The 17,704-nt window shown below is 41.3% G+C and overlaps 1 protein-coding gene across 8 annotated transcripts in view; it reads left to right on the top strand.

The window, feature by feature from the left end:
* Positions 1 to 527: 527 nt before the first annotated feature.
* Positions 528 to 17,704, top strand: part of LOC112264669 (tropomyosin alpha-3 chain) — a 33,971-nt gene continuing 16,794 nt past the window's right edge. Inside the window, exons 1-6 of one of the 8 annotated variants that reach the window (XM_024441425.2) lie at positions 528 to 781; positions 2,330 to 2,455; positions 13,293 to 13,426; positions 14,690 to 14,807; positions 15,235 to 15,305; positions 16,724 to 16,799. In XM_024441425.2, the coding sequence (XP_024297193.2) occupies positions 668 to 781; positions 2,330 to 2,455; positions 13,293 to 13,426; positions 14,690 to 14,807; positions 15,235 to 15,305; positions 16,724 to 16,799 (639 nt within the window). In that variant the 5' untranslated portion in view covers positions 528 to 667. Of the gene's footprint in view, positions 782 to 2,329; positions 2,456 to 10,820; positions 11,439 to 13,292; positions 13,427 to 14,689; positions 14,808 to 15,234; positions 15,306 to 16,723; positions 16,800 to 17,704 lie in introns of those variants that run through there. The other 7 variants (XM_024441426.1, XM_042295513.1, XM_024441427.2 and 4 more) reach the window with 7 other exon arrangements.

The following is a 17,704-nucleotide window of genomic DNA, read 5'->3' as shown; positions in this document are numbered from 1 at the left end:
TCCTAGACCCCTCTGTAATTTGAACCCTGTGTGTGTGTGCAGGACAGAAATAGAACTGTCTCTTTTGTTTTATGACAGCATCTGCCTAATCCTCTATGCCCTGCTCATTGTCCTTCTCTCTCTCTCCCACCACCTTTGTTTTTATTACTAAAAGCCCCCACAGCAGGAAATATACAATATATGTCAATTATGTCAAAGAATATGACAGCTGCCACAGGAAGACAGAAGGAAATGGATGCGAACAGGCTTTCTATCTGCCGGTAGAAGTTGTCCGTATGCACAGATCTAGAATCAGCATGCGTTCCCAAAACATGATCTTAACCATTAGGGGGAACAACGCAACATCAAGGTAAGCTCATCCTACTTTGCTTTATTATAGAGAGGAAGGCTCAGTAGATACATTTAAAGAACTGACCTTTAAAGGATTGAGTTGGGTGGAGCCAGTAGGCTAGAATGGGAGGGGCATGTTTGTGGGTGTGGTCATCTACTCTTTGGGATATATATGTTCTCTTTCTATCCCAGAGTTTGGTCTCTCTTCTGCTCTTTCTCCCTCCCTCCTTCTCTCTCTGTCACTCCTATTCCACTGACTTGACAGGACTGTCCTGCACCCTTTATCCTTCTTTTCCCACCTTTTCTCGGTCAAAAAGCCCAAAAGACCTTCATAAAAATGGAGGCAGTCAAGAAGAAGATGCTTATGTTGAAGCTGGATAAGGAGAACGCTCTGGACGCGGCAGAACAGGCCGATACCGACAAGAAGGCAGCCGAGGAGAGGAGCAAGCAGGTGGGCCAACCACATCACAGAGAGTGGGGGGATCCTCTATCATGGATGGGGACATGGGCACCTTGGGAAGTCAAATAGGCAACTATAGGTTACTACTACCCCAGGGAGCAAAACTGGTTGCAATGATGTCATTCTATCATGTTTCTACGTCATGGTCAGGTTGTATACCTATTGTACGAACTTTAAGGACTTTTCAGATGTATTTTTTAGTGACCAGAAAAAGATGTGTGGGTGTGTCACACATGGCATCCTAGTCCCTATATATTGAGCTTATTTTGACCAGAGCACTGACTGAATTGTTTGTACAACTGGAAATCCAATTAACCACCAAAAAATGTTGTCATGATGGGGGGGTGGATGTCTCGAAAGGTGAAACAGCTTATTGGTTTCCATAATGTTGCTGTGTGGTTGGAAATGGTCTGCTTAGATACAACTCCGTTACAACTCCTAGGCCGGTCATCGTTAAACGATAGAGTTAGAAAGTAATTGGTCAAATAGATGTGACATTTTTTACCTATATTGTAATATACTGTGAAGGAATCATCTCACCTGCTTTTCTAGATGTGTTTGTAACAGATTTAATTATATTTTCTTAATTTTTTAAAAATATGTTTATTTTGAAGGGTTTTGTTTTACATTCATTTTATTCTTCTTGAAAATAAGGTAACAAGCTCATGACATTACTATAAATACTAGAGGTTAGAATATGGTTAAGAATAGGACAGAGTTGACAAGACTTAACAACTGAGTCCAAAGTGACCTCTGTCCCCCAAAAAATGACAACTGGAAAATTCTAAACCATGCCAAGACAACTTGAGAGAAACGTTAGACCGTATTTCTCTCATTAGCGAGGCCAGACAAGCTGTCAGTCAAGGCTGGATGATTTAGCTAGTGATGTCCCCACATAGAAATTGCGAAGGGCAAGACACTAGGATGGAATACGATGGTGGATCCTTTCACTCAGTGATTGTTAGGGGATGTTACCATCCAGAGCAAGTATTTATATCTAGATGTCATTGAAGTGGAACCATGGCAGGCATGTCCACCAGGCTTTAGGTTACTTGCGACAAGAGGACAGGTGAGGTGGCTGCAGACATGGGTTCAAATAGTATTTGTTTTCTTTCAAATACTTTTCTAACTTTCCTGGCACATTGGAGCCAATCGAATAGTCCCAAAAGTGTCAAACCGGTCGATTTGCCACTCCACGAAGGCTCAAGCACTAAAATTATTTGTAAGAAGACAAATACTATTTGAACCCAGGCCTGGGTGACAGTCAAGATGCCTTGATAAATGGACAAGGCTATGAGGCTATCAGTTAAATGAATACTATTTTCACACTATTAAGCCAAGCTTTACTGTGCTGGCCTGGTTATGTATCCACCGTAGTTGCTGGAACAGTGCTGGAAAGGTCAAGGTGAAAAGAAAATAGGTCCACACCATAGTGTGAAAAGAGTGTACAAATCTCACCCACCCTTTCTCCATATCTCTTTCCTCTTCTTGCCCTCCCCCCTCTCTACTTCCTTCTCTCACTCTTGCTCTCTCTCTCAGCATGAGGATGAGTTGCTGCAGATGCAGAAGAAGCTAAAGGGGACTGAGGATGAGCTGGACAAATACTCTGAGGCCTTGAAGGATGCCCAGGAGAAGTTGGAGGTTGCGGACAAAAAGGCTGCAGATGTAAGTGTGTTGTATTCATCCACAGTCTTACAGGTCTAGTATCAGATTACCCAACCCCATTTCCTAACCTTAAGTATTAAGAGGACGATAAAATACAGTAGCTGACCCTTGACCAGTGGTTAAGTGCAACATCTACCAACTTGTGTTAGCTCCAAGAACTGATGCCTTGGCTATTTGTTACGTTACATGGTCTTGAGTAGCAGGGATGATCCTTGTTTGACACCAGGCCGGTCACATTGGTGCCATGGCCTGGATGCTGGGGTTGCTTTGGAAACGATACAAAGATTGAAGAGGTGGTGGAATTGGTCCAATGATCATCAGCAGCAGCAGAGGGTGTTGAATAGGTCTAGCTAGATGCCTTAGAATGTCCCAAAGTTATAATAGGTTAGAGATAAGAGCTTTGAACCCGGAGCGAAGCAGGTTCTGTGCAGGAGACCCATTAAGGATTTACCAAGCTTGAATGTACCAGAAGCCTCATACCTGCTCATATTACATAGTGTATGACAAAGCAAACACACTTGTGCTATGAAAAAAACAATCTGCTCTTACAGGGTTAGACAAGTTTAGACCACAGGAGGTTAAACCTGGTGCCTGGTGTCTCCCCTAGCTCCCATTCCTTTCATTCGATCTGATCACCCATCCACAGCTACTGCTATTTCATCCCCATATTCTGACCATGGTATCATCCAATCGAGCTATGACTATCCCACCAATGAATATCCCACCTATGACTATCCCACATGCTACAATTTTAGGGACAATAAACATCGATATTCTTACTAGAGTAGCATTCGTCAAGTCTGGTCTTGGGGACCCACAGGGTGTGCAGGCTTTTGTTCCAGCCCAGCACTAACACACCTGATTTAACTAATCAATAAGACCTTGAGTTGAATCAGGAGTGTTGGTGCTGGGCTAAAACAAAAGCTTGCAGACCCTGTGGGTCCAAAGGAACAGGAATGACGTACACTGGAAATAGTTGCTGTTATGGTACTAGCGATAGAAACACAAGACACTAACCAACTCCAAAGACTTTTAGAGCAACAGATAATATAACCATTCAGACTTTCTGAACAACACATGACCTTTGGATTCATGAGCCATTGTGCCTTTACCCATAAATTGCCAAAAAAGGCCTGCTTTAGTTTGGCCAAGGAGTATGTGAAAACCACAGTGCCATGCCTGTTTCTGGGATGATAATTTAGTGACAGTTTGACTGACACTTTTGGTCCACTTTGTTGGCAGTTAATTTCGAGCAGTAACCCGTTTGAGTTAAGGGTTAACTCTAGTGCTAGGAAGCTAAGATACAATTCAAAGGTTTGGTTTTCATGCGCATTTTGGATTGAGCGCACAGGCTTTGCTATCTGAACGCTCCCCAAAGAATGGAATAGAATATAATAGACCCTTATTGTCCATTTGCACAGATGTTATTTTTGCTGTGACAGTACCCAACCTACACAGCAGGCTGGAAGCAGCACAGGGTCAGCAACAGAGCAGAACCCCAGGACTAGTTTGGGGTTTAAGGGCTTTGCTCAAGGGCACAGTAACTGTAGATGGCATGTGAGTTATTGATGCCTGCAATTCTCCAGTTGCCAGCTCACTTTTTCAAGTCAGCACTGGGATTCGAACCCGCAAACCTCCTGTTACCGACCCGCCTCTCTAACCTTGAGGCTACCGCAGCCAAGACTATACTTGGGTTGCCACTCTCTATTCTTGGGTTGGCAATCTCATCCTAGTCCCCTCCCTCTTTGTATTTCTTTACTCTTCTTGTGGTTTAGGTATCTTTTTCTCCAACAATGTAGGTCTCAGTAATTCTCTATTTCTCTCTCTCTCTCTGTATTTCCCCTAGTTGACTGTAATGAAGTACGTTTCTCCAGACTTTAGATATAGAACAAACAGCAGCTGTCATCACAATCGTTTGTCTCAATAGAGAGAATGCATGGAATGACCATGTTGAAATACCAGAGGGGCTTAGGTATGTGTGCGTGTGTGTGTGTGTTTTACAGTAAATAGGTATTGTGTGGTGCCTTGGAGTGATGATTACCCAATGATTTGTATGGTTTATAACAAGCCAAGGTCATTACGGGTGTTATGTGCTCTTGTGTGGTCTGTCTGCCCTACCTTGTCTGTACAGTTATGTGGTAAAATCATGTTTGTGTTTTTCATCTTTGCAAGCTACAAGTCCGTATGTGTGTGTGTGTGTGTGTGTGTGTGTGTGTGTGTGTGTGTGTGTGTGTGTGTGTGTGTGTGTGTGTGTGTGTGTGTGTGTGTGTGTGTGTGTGTGTGTGTGCGTGCGTGCGTGCATGCATTTTCTTGTGAGTATACCTTTGAAGACACCTTTCTTTGAATACACCTCTCTGTCTTGTCCTTGTGCATATGTGTGAATTCAAGGTATATTCGTATGAAAGGGGACCAGAGACCTATGTAAAATAATCTCTTCTCATGAGCCATCCTATATGAGGAGTGTATAGGGGAAACAAAGGCCATGACCACAAGGTTATTTCCATTGAGGGGGCGGGGTGGGGTTTAGTGGTCTGAAAGGGGGGACAGAATGGGGCATAACAGAAATACCAGAGGAGGGGGATGCCAATGGGACAGACTTACTAAACAAACAAAAAAACATTCAACTTTATATACTGGATACACCCCCCTACGTATGTATTTGGACAATGAAGCTCCATTTTTTCATTTGGCTCTATACTCCAGCATTTTGATTTGAGTTCAAATGTTTCCAATGAGGCGACAGTACAGAATGTCACCTTTTATTTTAGAGAATATTCATACATTTCCGTTTAGAAATGAAAGCACTTTATATATCTAGTCCCCCCATTTGAATAAGTGTTTGGACAAATTTCACTCATAGTGTATTAAAGTAGTCAAAAGTGTAGTATTTGGACCCATTTTCCTAGCACGCAATGACTACATCAAGCTTGTGACTCTAAAAACTTGGATGCATTTGCAGTTTGGTTTGGTTGTATTTCGGATTACAGTATGTTTTGCCCAAAAAGTAACTGAATGGTAAATTTGATTGTAAACAAGAATTGAAGATGTTTCTGAACACTTCTACATTAATGTGGATGCTACCTTGATTACAGTTAATCATGAGTAATGATGATCATGCCCCAAAATTCATGAATAAAGATCATACCCTCAAAAATCATACCCTCATTTTTTGTTGTAGCGTCTGAACGGCATCTCGCTTATCATTATTCATGATTAAATCACATTTTTTTTCTTAATCATGGAAATATCAGGATTAATTTAGGTGTTCAGAAACATCTTATGACTCAATTAGAAAGAAAATGACTCCATTCGCCAATCAGTTATTATTGGGCAAAACATAACCCAAAGCAAACTGCAAATGGATACAACACGTTTGTAGAGTCACAAAACTTGATGTAGTCATTGTGTGCAAGAAACATGGGACCAAATTCTATACTTTTGACCGCTTTGATACATACATAAGTGAATTTATCCAAATACCTATGACTTCACAAGGGTGGGACCAGACACATAAAGTGCTTCATTTTTAAGCGGTAAAACAGATATGTATCAAAATACCCTCAAATAAAACATTCTGTACTGTCGCTTCATAAAACCTTTGATCTCAAATCTGAAATTCTGGAGAATAGAGTTAAATTCAACATTTTAGCTTCACTGTCCAAATACATACGGAGGGGAGTGTACTTTTGCCTGGTTACCCAAACTCCTTGCTCCGGCCAAACGCTACGCCACGCCCACTAACGTCAGTTTCTTCTCCGCAATGAGTTTGGATCTGAGTACCTCCCCAACCCTACACCGAATGCGAACACTTTGGGGCCATCTCATTGGTCCGGAAACCGATGGCTTGGGCCAGTGTAAGAACATCAGTTGGAAAGTGGCGGTTTGAAAATTTGTCATTGGCTTTGATACTCTGGTTGGTTATAGAAGATCCAATCGCTGAAAACTTTGTTTTGTACAACACTCCTTGTGCCCTATTACCAGAAATTACTTCAATGATGTCATCCTCAGACTAAAGTACTATATGTAGCAAACGACAAAGAAGAGGAAGAATTTAGTGTGAGTGGTCGGTCGGGTTAAGTGTACTTTACCCTTTCATCCAATTACTTCTCTTCTTAATGAATATGGATTTACCTTTAAGGTCTGCCTTATACATTTCTTAATAACATGTATTTCTATATTATATGGGCCCCCACTTTCTGTCCCCTCTACCTGGGTATGTCCTAAATATCTCCCCCAGAATAGAATAATTGTTCCATAGAGACAACTAGATTAGTGTGGAGCAATAGTGCCAAAGAGATTAGTGAAGGGCATTTGTCCCTAAAGTGTAACCAGATCTATCCAAATGTTGCTCTGCTCGCTCTTTCTCTGTGTGTGTGTGGTCCTTTTGAGTGTGCAACGTGTGTATTTGTGTGTGTGTCAGTGGAGGCTGCTGAGGGTAAGACAGCTGATAATAATGACTGGAATGGAGACGATGGAATGGTATCGAACACATCAAAGATGTGGTTTCCATGAGGTTGATACCACTCCATTGACTCCATTCCAGCCATTATTATGAGCCATCCTCCCCTCAGCAGACTCTATTGTTGTGTGTGTGTGTCCTTTCCAGTGGCATTAAGTCTCAGAGGAGTCAGAGTTCTAAGTCGTTGGGATAAACCTTTCCTTGACCTACGTGGTCCGTCTGCCTCTCTCCACATGCTTGTGATTAGTGTCATAATAAGACACGCTAAAGGACAGTTTTATGACTGCCTGAGTATGCCTAGCTCCATACGCACTAAATCACAGGCACACAGTTTTCAGCAAGAGGGTAAAGAGCAACACAATCTTCACACATTAAGGTGCTCTCAAAGCACCGCTCCTTCAGCAGCGCTACTTAACCAGCGGCTAATGGCTAAAACAAATGTGAATTCAACTCCTGCTGAAGGCATAGGGTGTTTCTCAAAATGCATACTACCGTGCTCCAAGCAAGTCCAAATCAAAGTATGGTAAATGGAGCACAGAGGGTACTTCTCATATTCTCAAATTAATTTAGACATTTTTACCTGCCTACATACCATAGATCGCGAGCCCATAATAAGTCAATAGGGCTAACTGGCTAGCTACTACTGTTATCTAGCCAGATAGCCATGAATAATTGCTAGCTAGGTACCCACGAAGAATTGACATCTATCTTGCATAATATTAGTTTTAGGTCAATTTTGCCTGTTAAGCTATTTGGTTAGCTACATTATTACGATTCACATATAGTTCGCTGATAGTTATGAAGTAAAACGGTTGCTTTGTGTATATCTTGTGAAGTCTCTATTTTGATTGTCCTGGCTGGAAGATGGTTCAGTAAATGGGTAAGTCCCAAGTCCATAGTAAGTCAATAGGGCTACCTGGATAGCTAGATAGCCACAAAGAATTGGTAGCTACCCATGAAAAATGTACATATACCTTGCATAACATTAGTTTTAGGTCATTCTTTCCTGTTAAACTAACTTGTTAGCCACATTATTACGATTCACATATAGCTAGCTGATAATTATGAAGTAAAACATTTGCTTTGTGTACATCTTGTTTTGTTTATTGTTGCCATTGTCCTTGCTGGAAGAAGGTTCCGTGAATGGGGAGGTGAAGCATGAGGTAATACAGTAGGGAGAGTGCGAGTGCTTCTCAAATGTAATGTTTTATACAATGGGTGGGTTTAATCCTGAATGCTGATTGGTTAAAACCGCAATCCAGCCGGTGTCTATTCCACAAATGACCAACGGCTAAATCTACGAGATTAAAATGCATATTTACTATATTCCATCTGACTGCGCAATCCACTGTCTCATCAGCACAGCCAGGCAATTTATACACTTGATCTCCACTATAAAAAGCATATAGATATTCAGCTCACATTTCTTTTAGACTCTTATTTTTCAACAGCGGATTTTATATAAACTTTGCTGTCTGTCTCTTTGACATTTGAAACATTGTTTCAATATTCAAATTCTCCAGCTGTCCCATAGTAATGAATGTGTCAGGATGAGATAGACAGATAGGCATCTTTTCTCAGCCAGTCGAAATCATGAATCAGCATAATTTTTATGGATATATACAAAGAACTATCAATAGACAACAGGTCAAACAAAACTAAGTGCAGCTAGTTTGAAGTCTTTCCAGCTTCAGTTTGAAGTGATCGTGTTAGATTTGTTGTTGGCTAGCTCCTCTGAACAACAGTGTCCTGACGAGAGAGCACATTTTATATGCCAGGTGATCAGGCAATATGGCAATGGAACATTTTGAACGAACGACCTGGGTTGCGTCCAAAAGACTGAACGACTGGGTCGCGTCTCTGGCAACCGAACCGATAGAACGAATGACCAGCCGGCTTGGGTTGCAAGCCTAGATTTGTGTCGGGACTATATCTTGTGGAAGGATGAAATCCGTGCCAATATATCCTCCAAACACGGGCTTCTCTGGCATTATCACTTAATTATGCATTCTCCACACTCTCGTCCACACAAGAACCTACTCAGGAAAATGCACTTGGAGCATGACAGTGTGGGGCACGTTAGTATGCATATTGAGAAACACCCATTGTTTAGCACCTAGCTCCTACAAAAAGCTAACATTTTAGCATGTAGGCTACCACTACACCCTATTTTAGTATTATAACTCCTGCTAACAGTTTACAGATTTTCCCATAACTTGTGCTAACTAATAATCCCTTGCTAAATGACCATTTTAGTATAGAAGTAGCAAAAATGTGGCTTTGGAGGAGCCCAGCGATTTGCCACAGTATTGCAGTCAAACTGTGTTTGGCACACATTTTTTTGCCCTTTTTCAGCCAAAGCACATCATTCTTCACATCATATACATTCTATATCTTAATTTCAGTCATTAGATAAAATCCTGAAATAGCCAAGATGTAGCCAAATTTGTATAATTTTTCAATAGACTTATAGTTAATAACAAACGTGTACGTCTAACGTCTAATTTTACCAATTTATACAATTATAAATTGAGAATCTGGGCATAGCAATGCAGAATCAATGGACAGCGACAGAAACTCAACGTCTATAGTTGGTTCACAGTGCCAAACGTTGTCTGGAGCGACACTTGACGGTAACAACTGGAAGTGGACAATCAAGCCATTTACTGAAACCATTCAAGTTTCGAACAACACACGTTCGTTAGGCACCAAACGGAAGAAATCAAGGAGGGGACTTCCTGGAATTGACCAATAAGAAACGCTTATTTTCTTTTTCTGTTGCAATACGTTTTCAGGTGTGACCTAATAAACACAATCCTGGTATTGACGGTGGATTGAGAGAGGAAGGGAGGGCCAGGAAATGATGACTACAGCAGGATTTCTCAGTACTCTGCATCTCAAGGCCTGTTTGAAACATAGTCGCCTTCACAGATGGGGTTATTCACTGAAACGAAAGTTCAATTTAATTCGAAATACTTATTTCATCTCACAAGGAAAGATTATTTCGGGCATAATTTAAATATCTAGGCCTGTTATTGTTTTATATCACACGGAATTCACATAAATGGTTCACAAGTAGTGACTTGATTTGTGTGTGTGTTCTGGTGCATGTCTCGGCATCCTCCAGTTGTTGTGAAACATGAAGGAATTAAGAAACCGTCATATTCTGTGTCTGGAGGGCTTTGAAACAGGCTTCAGGTACGATGTGATGACAAGCAAAAAATGTACACAAACCAAGCACATACTGTAGTCACACACGATGAACAAGTAGGCATACAATACCTAATAGCCTGTAGATAGAAGGCACACACACACGTACAACGTTTACACAAATTTTTACTACATCGTGATGTAGTGATTACATTCTCATGCAGCTGAAAATTGCATTCCACTTAAATTAGACTCTAGACAGGGTATAGATAGTGTGACATATCAGCTCGCAGACAGAATGGTGGCTATGTCAAACGTTCACACCATACACGAACAGACAAATACATAACCAAATCAATTTAGATAAAATACTGGGGGGGAATCATACACTCACACTACCTGCAGCCTAGGTTGGTTTCTGTTAATAAAAGCTGAAGTTTCCCAAATATACCCCCATATATGGACTTTCTCAAATGCTACCCCGGGAGTGGCTTGGAATGCGAGTGATTTTATAAATTGTACGTCACTTTACCTGATCAGGACACGAAAAACAAGGAGTGCCTTCCTGTCGAAGAGACATCGTGCTCAGTGCGCTGACAGGGGATCATTTTTTCTTTTCGTCTTGGGACCAACTAGTTCTAGGGGCAGACTCTGGATCAGCATTCCAGTCAATTGTCTACACTCGACTGGGTGTGGCGCAAGCCGGAAGTGGGTTGAAAAGGAAAGAGAAGGGGAACCGAGCCGGTATAGTGATTTGGAGACAGGGGAGGGAGAGACTGGACCGCATAGCACATCTCTTGTCAAGGCAATTTTTAATTCGTTTGTTGAACGAGTTTAAATTAGAACCGCGCGCAATTGAAAGAAATCCCCCCCCCCATTTTCGAAAGCGGAAGCCAATGAATTAGGTTTGCTACTTGCCACGTCTGTAGAAAAAACATCTTCGCTGATTTATAGCAGCAGGATAACTATCTTAACCATCTAACACAGGGTTAGGCTAATTTGAAAACATTTTACTAAAGTAGGTTAGAACTGTGTCAAATTTTAGTGCGTTATTGAGTCACTGCTGTTAGGAGGAATAACGTATTTTCACGCCACTAATCTACTACAAACGTTTTCCCGTCTTGGTGGGGCGTTGCTGCTTTTTTTCATTTCAGGACAACTCCAGCTGAAGTCGAAGTTCTAAGAAACGTTTTAGAGAAGGAAAAATCTAACTAGGCTTAGCCTACGCTCGCAAACAAGACAATGTCTGGAAACAACAGCATCGACGCGGTTAAGCGAAAGATTAAAGTTTTACAGCAACAGGCAGATGAAGCCGAAGAAAGAGCAGAAAGTCTTCAGAGACAGGTCGAGGTGGACAAAACATCAAGAGAACAGGTAAGGATATTCAGGAATCAACATTCGTTCAGGCATTTCGACAAGATGTGCACGTCTACAGGTCTACATTGTTTCGATGTACGAGGTGCGTTGATGGTGCACTTTAAAAAGACACAATGTAGCCAACCACTGGGTCGTGATTCTTGCATTTACACCTCCGCCCTACCAGTAGCCTATTGACATGGGATGCCAACTCGATATAGGTACGACCGGAAGTTACTTTACGTAGCAGGTTAGGACGGACAGTTGTAACCAACATTCTTCTGTTACTTTACCCAGCCAGGGATGGGGATGGGGGGAGGGGGTGGTGTGTGTGTGACTAAATGCTAAACAAAGATGTATAAAACAATAAACCATATTACTTTTATTTCCTAATTTATTTAAATAAAATACACGTATTTTGCCATTTAACCAAAATATGTTTGCATGTGGTCTCCGTGACGGTTACAAAAACGTGACTGATACAAGTCTGAGGTAGAGATTTTTACATTTTTCTACTATTTATGCGTTGGCCACGAGTATAGTCAACGTTATTTGGTTGTGAGTTAACGGAATATTTAAGTGAGATTTTCACCGGACAGGTACTTTAACAGAAAGACACGGATGGGGTTTGATTTAATGCCCAGGGTGAACCGGGCTAGTGTTTATTGCATATGTTTTGGAATCAGTTTGCCTTCTGGATGTGAGCAAAGTCCCCGTTTTTGCCGATGGCAAAGTTTGTTCAAAACGAAAGTGATGTAATTATTAAGCACTTGTAGGAATGAGTTGGATTCTGTGTTTTCCACATGCAAAAGTAATTGCCTTTCAATACGCTTTACCTGCCTTCCCAGTGAAAACTTGTTAAATAGAAAATTAGAAAATTCGAATATTTATTTTGTGGAAAATAGATGCACCATGCTATGCCTATTTGACATCAACGTTACTGTTTGATTTGAGATGGGATGCTCCTGCCACGCGTTGGCCCGATGACGTGATGGGCCATTGCCCGGTTCAACGAATGGCCTGTTAACTACACCTTCCTACAATGTTCCACAGTTCATGCTTGATAGAGAAGTTATGTGTTGAGTTCACGGGGAAAAACGAACTAAATGCAATTAAAATAATTGACCTTATGTTGGTCAATTAGTTATTTAAAAAAAGAAAGAAATAAACCAGAATTACAGCACTAATTAAACTCTGATTGCAATGAAAGTTCTTCTGGACCATTGAGAAGGAAATTGTGACCCCATGCATTTCACCACCTTGCATTACACAGAAAGCATGGTAGGTGTACAGCTAAAGAGTAGAGGCCTTTAGCTTGATATGGCTAGTCTTTAATGCGTGTCAATGTGTCAATGTCTGTCCCCTCTTTCTCATCTGTCCATCTAGGGACATCTCTTTTCTGTCATCTGTCTGTATAACTGGGTACACTGGCAAATTGTTATAGCCAGTCTAGTGACCTCTATTCAATGAAGGTTAACCATGAAAACTAACAAGAAATTGGTAGGATAACATTTATGCAGTTTGTCTTTCCCCCACAATATATTGTCATTGGAGAATACAAGGTAACAGATATTGTATGGTTGAAATGTTGTGATACACTGAACATGACCTGTGTACTGGATGGCTGTGTTGAGAAAATCAAAGTGAAAGAATGGCCATCTGACTGGAACATTGTCTAGCCTCGTATCGGTGGACGAGGTGTGATATGATGCAATGTTAAGTGCTTTGAGCACTAGAAAAAGCACTATATAAATCCTATATGACGGCATATACAAACAATTATGGACTGTATGTTTTAAGCAGGGTAGGGGTAAATTCCATTTCAATTTGGGCAGTATACTGACATTTGGCCCAACTCTCCCCCTGATACAGGCTGAGGCTGAGGTTGCTTCCCTGAACCGGCGTATCCAGCTGGTTGAGGAGGAGTTGGACAGGGCCCAGGAGCGACTGGCCACTGCTCTGCAGAAACTGGAGGAGGCAGAGAAGGCTGCGGACGAAAGTGAGAGGTCAGTGGGACACATTCACAAAAAAAGGGAAAAGAGGCCCACACACTAATGCTCCAAACACCACCGTTTAAAGGGATACTTCTCCAGAGTCAGGTTAACTCGTGGATACCATTTTATGTCTATGTCCAGTATGAAGAAAGTTAGTGCTAGCGCAATGACTGGAAGTCTGTGTGTCTGCTAGCATGCTACAACGTGTATTTAGAGTTGTCCACATTATGTACTACCAGGGCTTTCGCTAAGGCAACAAAGTCTGATTTGTATCTCTAACATAACCTGGTCAACTGTTGGGAATGGCTTACGTAGGTGTCGTCCGCATTCATTTACATACACTTGTGCATGTGTGAAATAGGACAAGTATAAGCACCCACTAAATTATTTATTAGTATAATAAAAGGCCCTATGCTGCAATGGAAGTGTAACTTTTCAACATTGGCTCTGTGAAGTAAGACAACATATTGAGAAAAGGGGTCTTGGCCTTGGTTGTTATGGTCTTAACCATGTCAGTTTATCATCGTTGTTGGTCAGGAAGTGAAAGCACATAGCAACGATGGCACAGACAAAAGGGGAAACCCAGACACATCACGGGTGTAAATCTGTTTAAAACTTGCCTTCAAATATGGTGATAAGAAGTCCAGTGGGGGAATATGGCGCTACATGAAACTTCGCCAACAATTGTTTTGTTGATGAAATATTGTTTTCTGTACCTGAAACTAAAATATGTTACGAACAGATTGAACAAAGTAAAAAAAAAATATATATATATTTTTTTAGTTTAGGAGTGCAAGGGTGAATTGAGTTATTGCACACATGCACAATTCCCCAACAGAAATATGTGAATACTTGCTTAAACGCGCCAATAGGATTTCACTAGCTCTTGCTTGTTCTGCCCGTTGTACTTCATTTGCTCCTATTGTAAATGACGCAGATGATTAATCTTAGGTTAGTTACCAGTATCTTTGACGATTGTCTGTCTATCTCTCCATATGAGTCATTATTGGCCCAGCCAATAATGTTAATTGATTGGATGCGTTTTCTTTGACACACTTGAGTTTTTCCCTCTGTTGTCCCTCCCAGACTGTGAAATGTAGTGTCACATGCTGCTGACAGTGTAAATATTAAGAGTGTGTTTAGTTTGACAAATAGCCAAAGTCTAATATCCAGTATTGGCCTATTACCACAAAATGGTAGCCTCTCAAGTTAGGATAGGCCAAACAAATCTCTACACAATACAATATGTGTAATGTTTGCCTGTGTTGGTTCCAGGGGCATGAAGGTGATTGAGAACCGAGCCCTGAAGGATGAGGAAAAGATGGAGCTACAGGAGATCCAGCTGAAAGAGGCCAAGCACATTGCTGAGGAGGCCGATCGCAAATACGAGGAGGTAAGGATATCACACACGGCAGAGTTCTCAGAATGAACAGAACTGCCTGCTGTGCCTGAACTAGCCTTGGATAGTTGCGCAACATTTCTGGTCGAAGGTAATGTTAGGTAATACAATACGTGTGTTAAAATTGGTACGATCATGTACACACACGCCATGCTGCTTCAGTACTACCTCATAAGCACACACACGGACACAATGTAACATCCTTATCGAGACACAAAGTGGATGAGGTTATCGCATACCTTTCCTCTCACGCAAGGCTGTAAGCTCACTAGTACAGTTTTGGCCGACATGTACATAATTTATATCCAAAATGGGCGTCTCTCCCCACACATACATCACCTGTACACCATCTGCGCCAATCTTGCGAGCAATTGTTTCCGTCTGCAACTGGCACTAAATAATCCTGTGCGTGTGTCTACAGGTGGCTCGTAAGCTGCTGATCATCGAGGGGGATCATGAGCGCACAGAGGAGAGGGCAGAGCTTGCTGAGGCGTGAGTTGCCACATGATTGAACTGCACAATAGTAACACACACACATATACGCAGAACTACGCTGGTGGTACGTTAACACCTGTTCAACACTGTCAAAAATTATTCTGTCAAATGATTTGGATATACTGACGTTTTCCCTCTAAGGAATGTACACACCTACTACACAGAATACTATATAACATTTAACATGTACTGCATTGTAGTGCTGTTGTCCTAAACATACTGTTGTCACACACCTACTACTCATGCAGAATACAGACATACATTGTGAATTTTCACATAGATTATTTTTGTGAACTATATTTAAACAATTCCCTGTCTACATCATCATTATACCAGGCCAGACTCTAATGCATTGTTAGAAGTTCAAGCAGCAAAAGCTGGACCACACAATGTCATGCAGTGCCATGCCAATTGGCCACATTGTGGCGCTATAAGTTATGGAAGATGAACATTTTTAAAGGTCATGCCCCTCACCCCGTTTGCGCTAGTGTGGGTAGCATCTCAAACATACTGACCAATAAACATTCAAGTGGGCTTGACCTGGCACATAAATGCATATATTGTAACGCAGATGTGATTATTTGTATTGTAACAACTTGACACATGTTCATGACACTGTCAATACTCAACATATGCAAGCATGTTCAAATCGGTCACACTTATAACTCTTGATCTGATGAAATTTGGCACATGCTCAGGGATTTGAGTCTAGCTAACCTGCAGAGAATGGTTCTCTTTGGCCGCATGGCGGCACTGGGACAGGAAAAAACATTAATGCATGCTTATTGGCTTATAGCGGCCATGTTTGAGCGAGAGTCTTGGAAAATGTAGCCTTTTGAAGATGTGCGTCCATAGATGCTATATACCAAATTTGGTGCCAGCGATTCTGGAGAAGACATTTTGAACTAGTCAACATTATTACAAATTGTCCAAGATGCATCAAAAGCATAGTGCATGATCTGTTTTATGTTGAGTTCTGATATGTGTTAATTAAGCATGTTAAGGAGTACAGATGTTGCAAATCGTATTGCGATCTGTCCTATTTGTCCTGATGGTGGTGCTGTGGGGCCATAGCTTGAACCCTGCCATGGCTGCTTGAAGACATATTAAAATAAAAAATACTGCTTAGTTTGCACTTTTGGGACTATTACATTGGTTTCATTTTATCAGACCAACGAAAGCGTTTGATCCGGTTCTGCATTATACCTTTCCCACTCCCGGTATCATCCTCACTGTTCCCACAGCCATGAGAATAAACAAGTGTGTTTGCATAACAATGGTTCTGTATCCTAATGAGAAATTGACCTCCCTCTGTCTCTGTGCATGTTTCTGGGGTTCTGACCTAAATTCCACGCATGACCCCCTCCATGTTCCGCATGTTTATGCGTGATTCCACCCCCTCCCTGCACTAACAGCAAAGCCAGGGCCCTGGAGGAGGAGCTGAGGGGTTTCGACCAATCTCTGAAGTCCCTGCAGGCCTCTGAAGACCAGGTAGAGAGTGCGTTTGTGTGTCTGGCGTGAATATGTATGGTGCACATGCCTATACTTCAGTGTGTACGCTAAAAAGGAGGGTGTCCACCCACTCTGGGCTGAGTGGGTGGAAACACGCTTTGGTGATAACTTCACTGCCTTATGTTTTAAAATACATTTTACCGAGACACATATGATTATTCATGTTCTGAATCATTCAGTGGGGTCTTTCTCCAATAAGTCAGATTTCTTAACCTAATACATCTGATAATAAGTGCAGGTTTCTCATAACTTGAGTATTCTACATTTTGTGGTTGTCTTCAAAGTAGTTTTTGCAGGTCACAATAAGCAAAACTATGAGACGGGCTGAATTAAATGCACTAATCTTTGAAAATATAAAGCTTGGTATACACTCAGTGCTCCTTTAACATTTCAGAGGTATGCTTGTTTTTTGTGGAATCTTCTAAAAAGAACAGGAATTTATGAAAAGCGAAAACTAAACTAAAATATAAAATACTACATGTCATGTCTCACTCTATCCATCTTACCTGTTTTTTTTTTTTTTCGTCCTGTGGACTTGAGAAGGATGACAAGCTCAATGGCAAAGGTAGCCAGTAGGCTCATTCTTGCACACAGTCCAGCCTAGCTGACGCAATGCTTTTGTCCTTATCTTTGTTCTTGTTTTCCCCCCTCTGGCCTCCGTTTATTTAGTTACTGTAATTCTGGCCATCCCACTAGGGTAAAAACTCCAATTTATCAACATAAATTTACCCATTGGTCAAATTTTTTATTTTTTATTGGACACCCTACTGTGTATTAGAGGTCGACCGATTTAATCGGAATGGCCAATTAATTAGGGCCGATTTCAACTTTTCATAATCAAAAGTCTATGTTTGGACAGTTTATTTTTAACACCTTTTTATTTA

The sequence above is a fragment of the Oncorhynchus tshawytscha genome, linkage group LG13 (genome assembly GCF_018296145.1).
Source record: "Oncorhynchus tshawytscha isolate Ot180627B linkage group LG13, Otsh_v2.0, whole genome shotgun sequence".
NCBI lineage: Eukaryota > Metazoa > Chordata > Actinopteri > Salmoniformes > Salmonidae > Oncorhynchus > Oncorhynchus tshawytscha.
The sequence above is the reverse complement of the archived record's forward strand: the minus strand, read 5'-3'. Positions and strand labels throughout refer to the sequence as shown.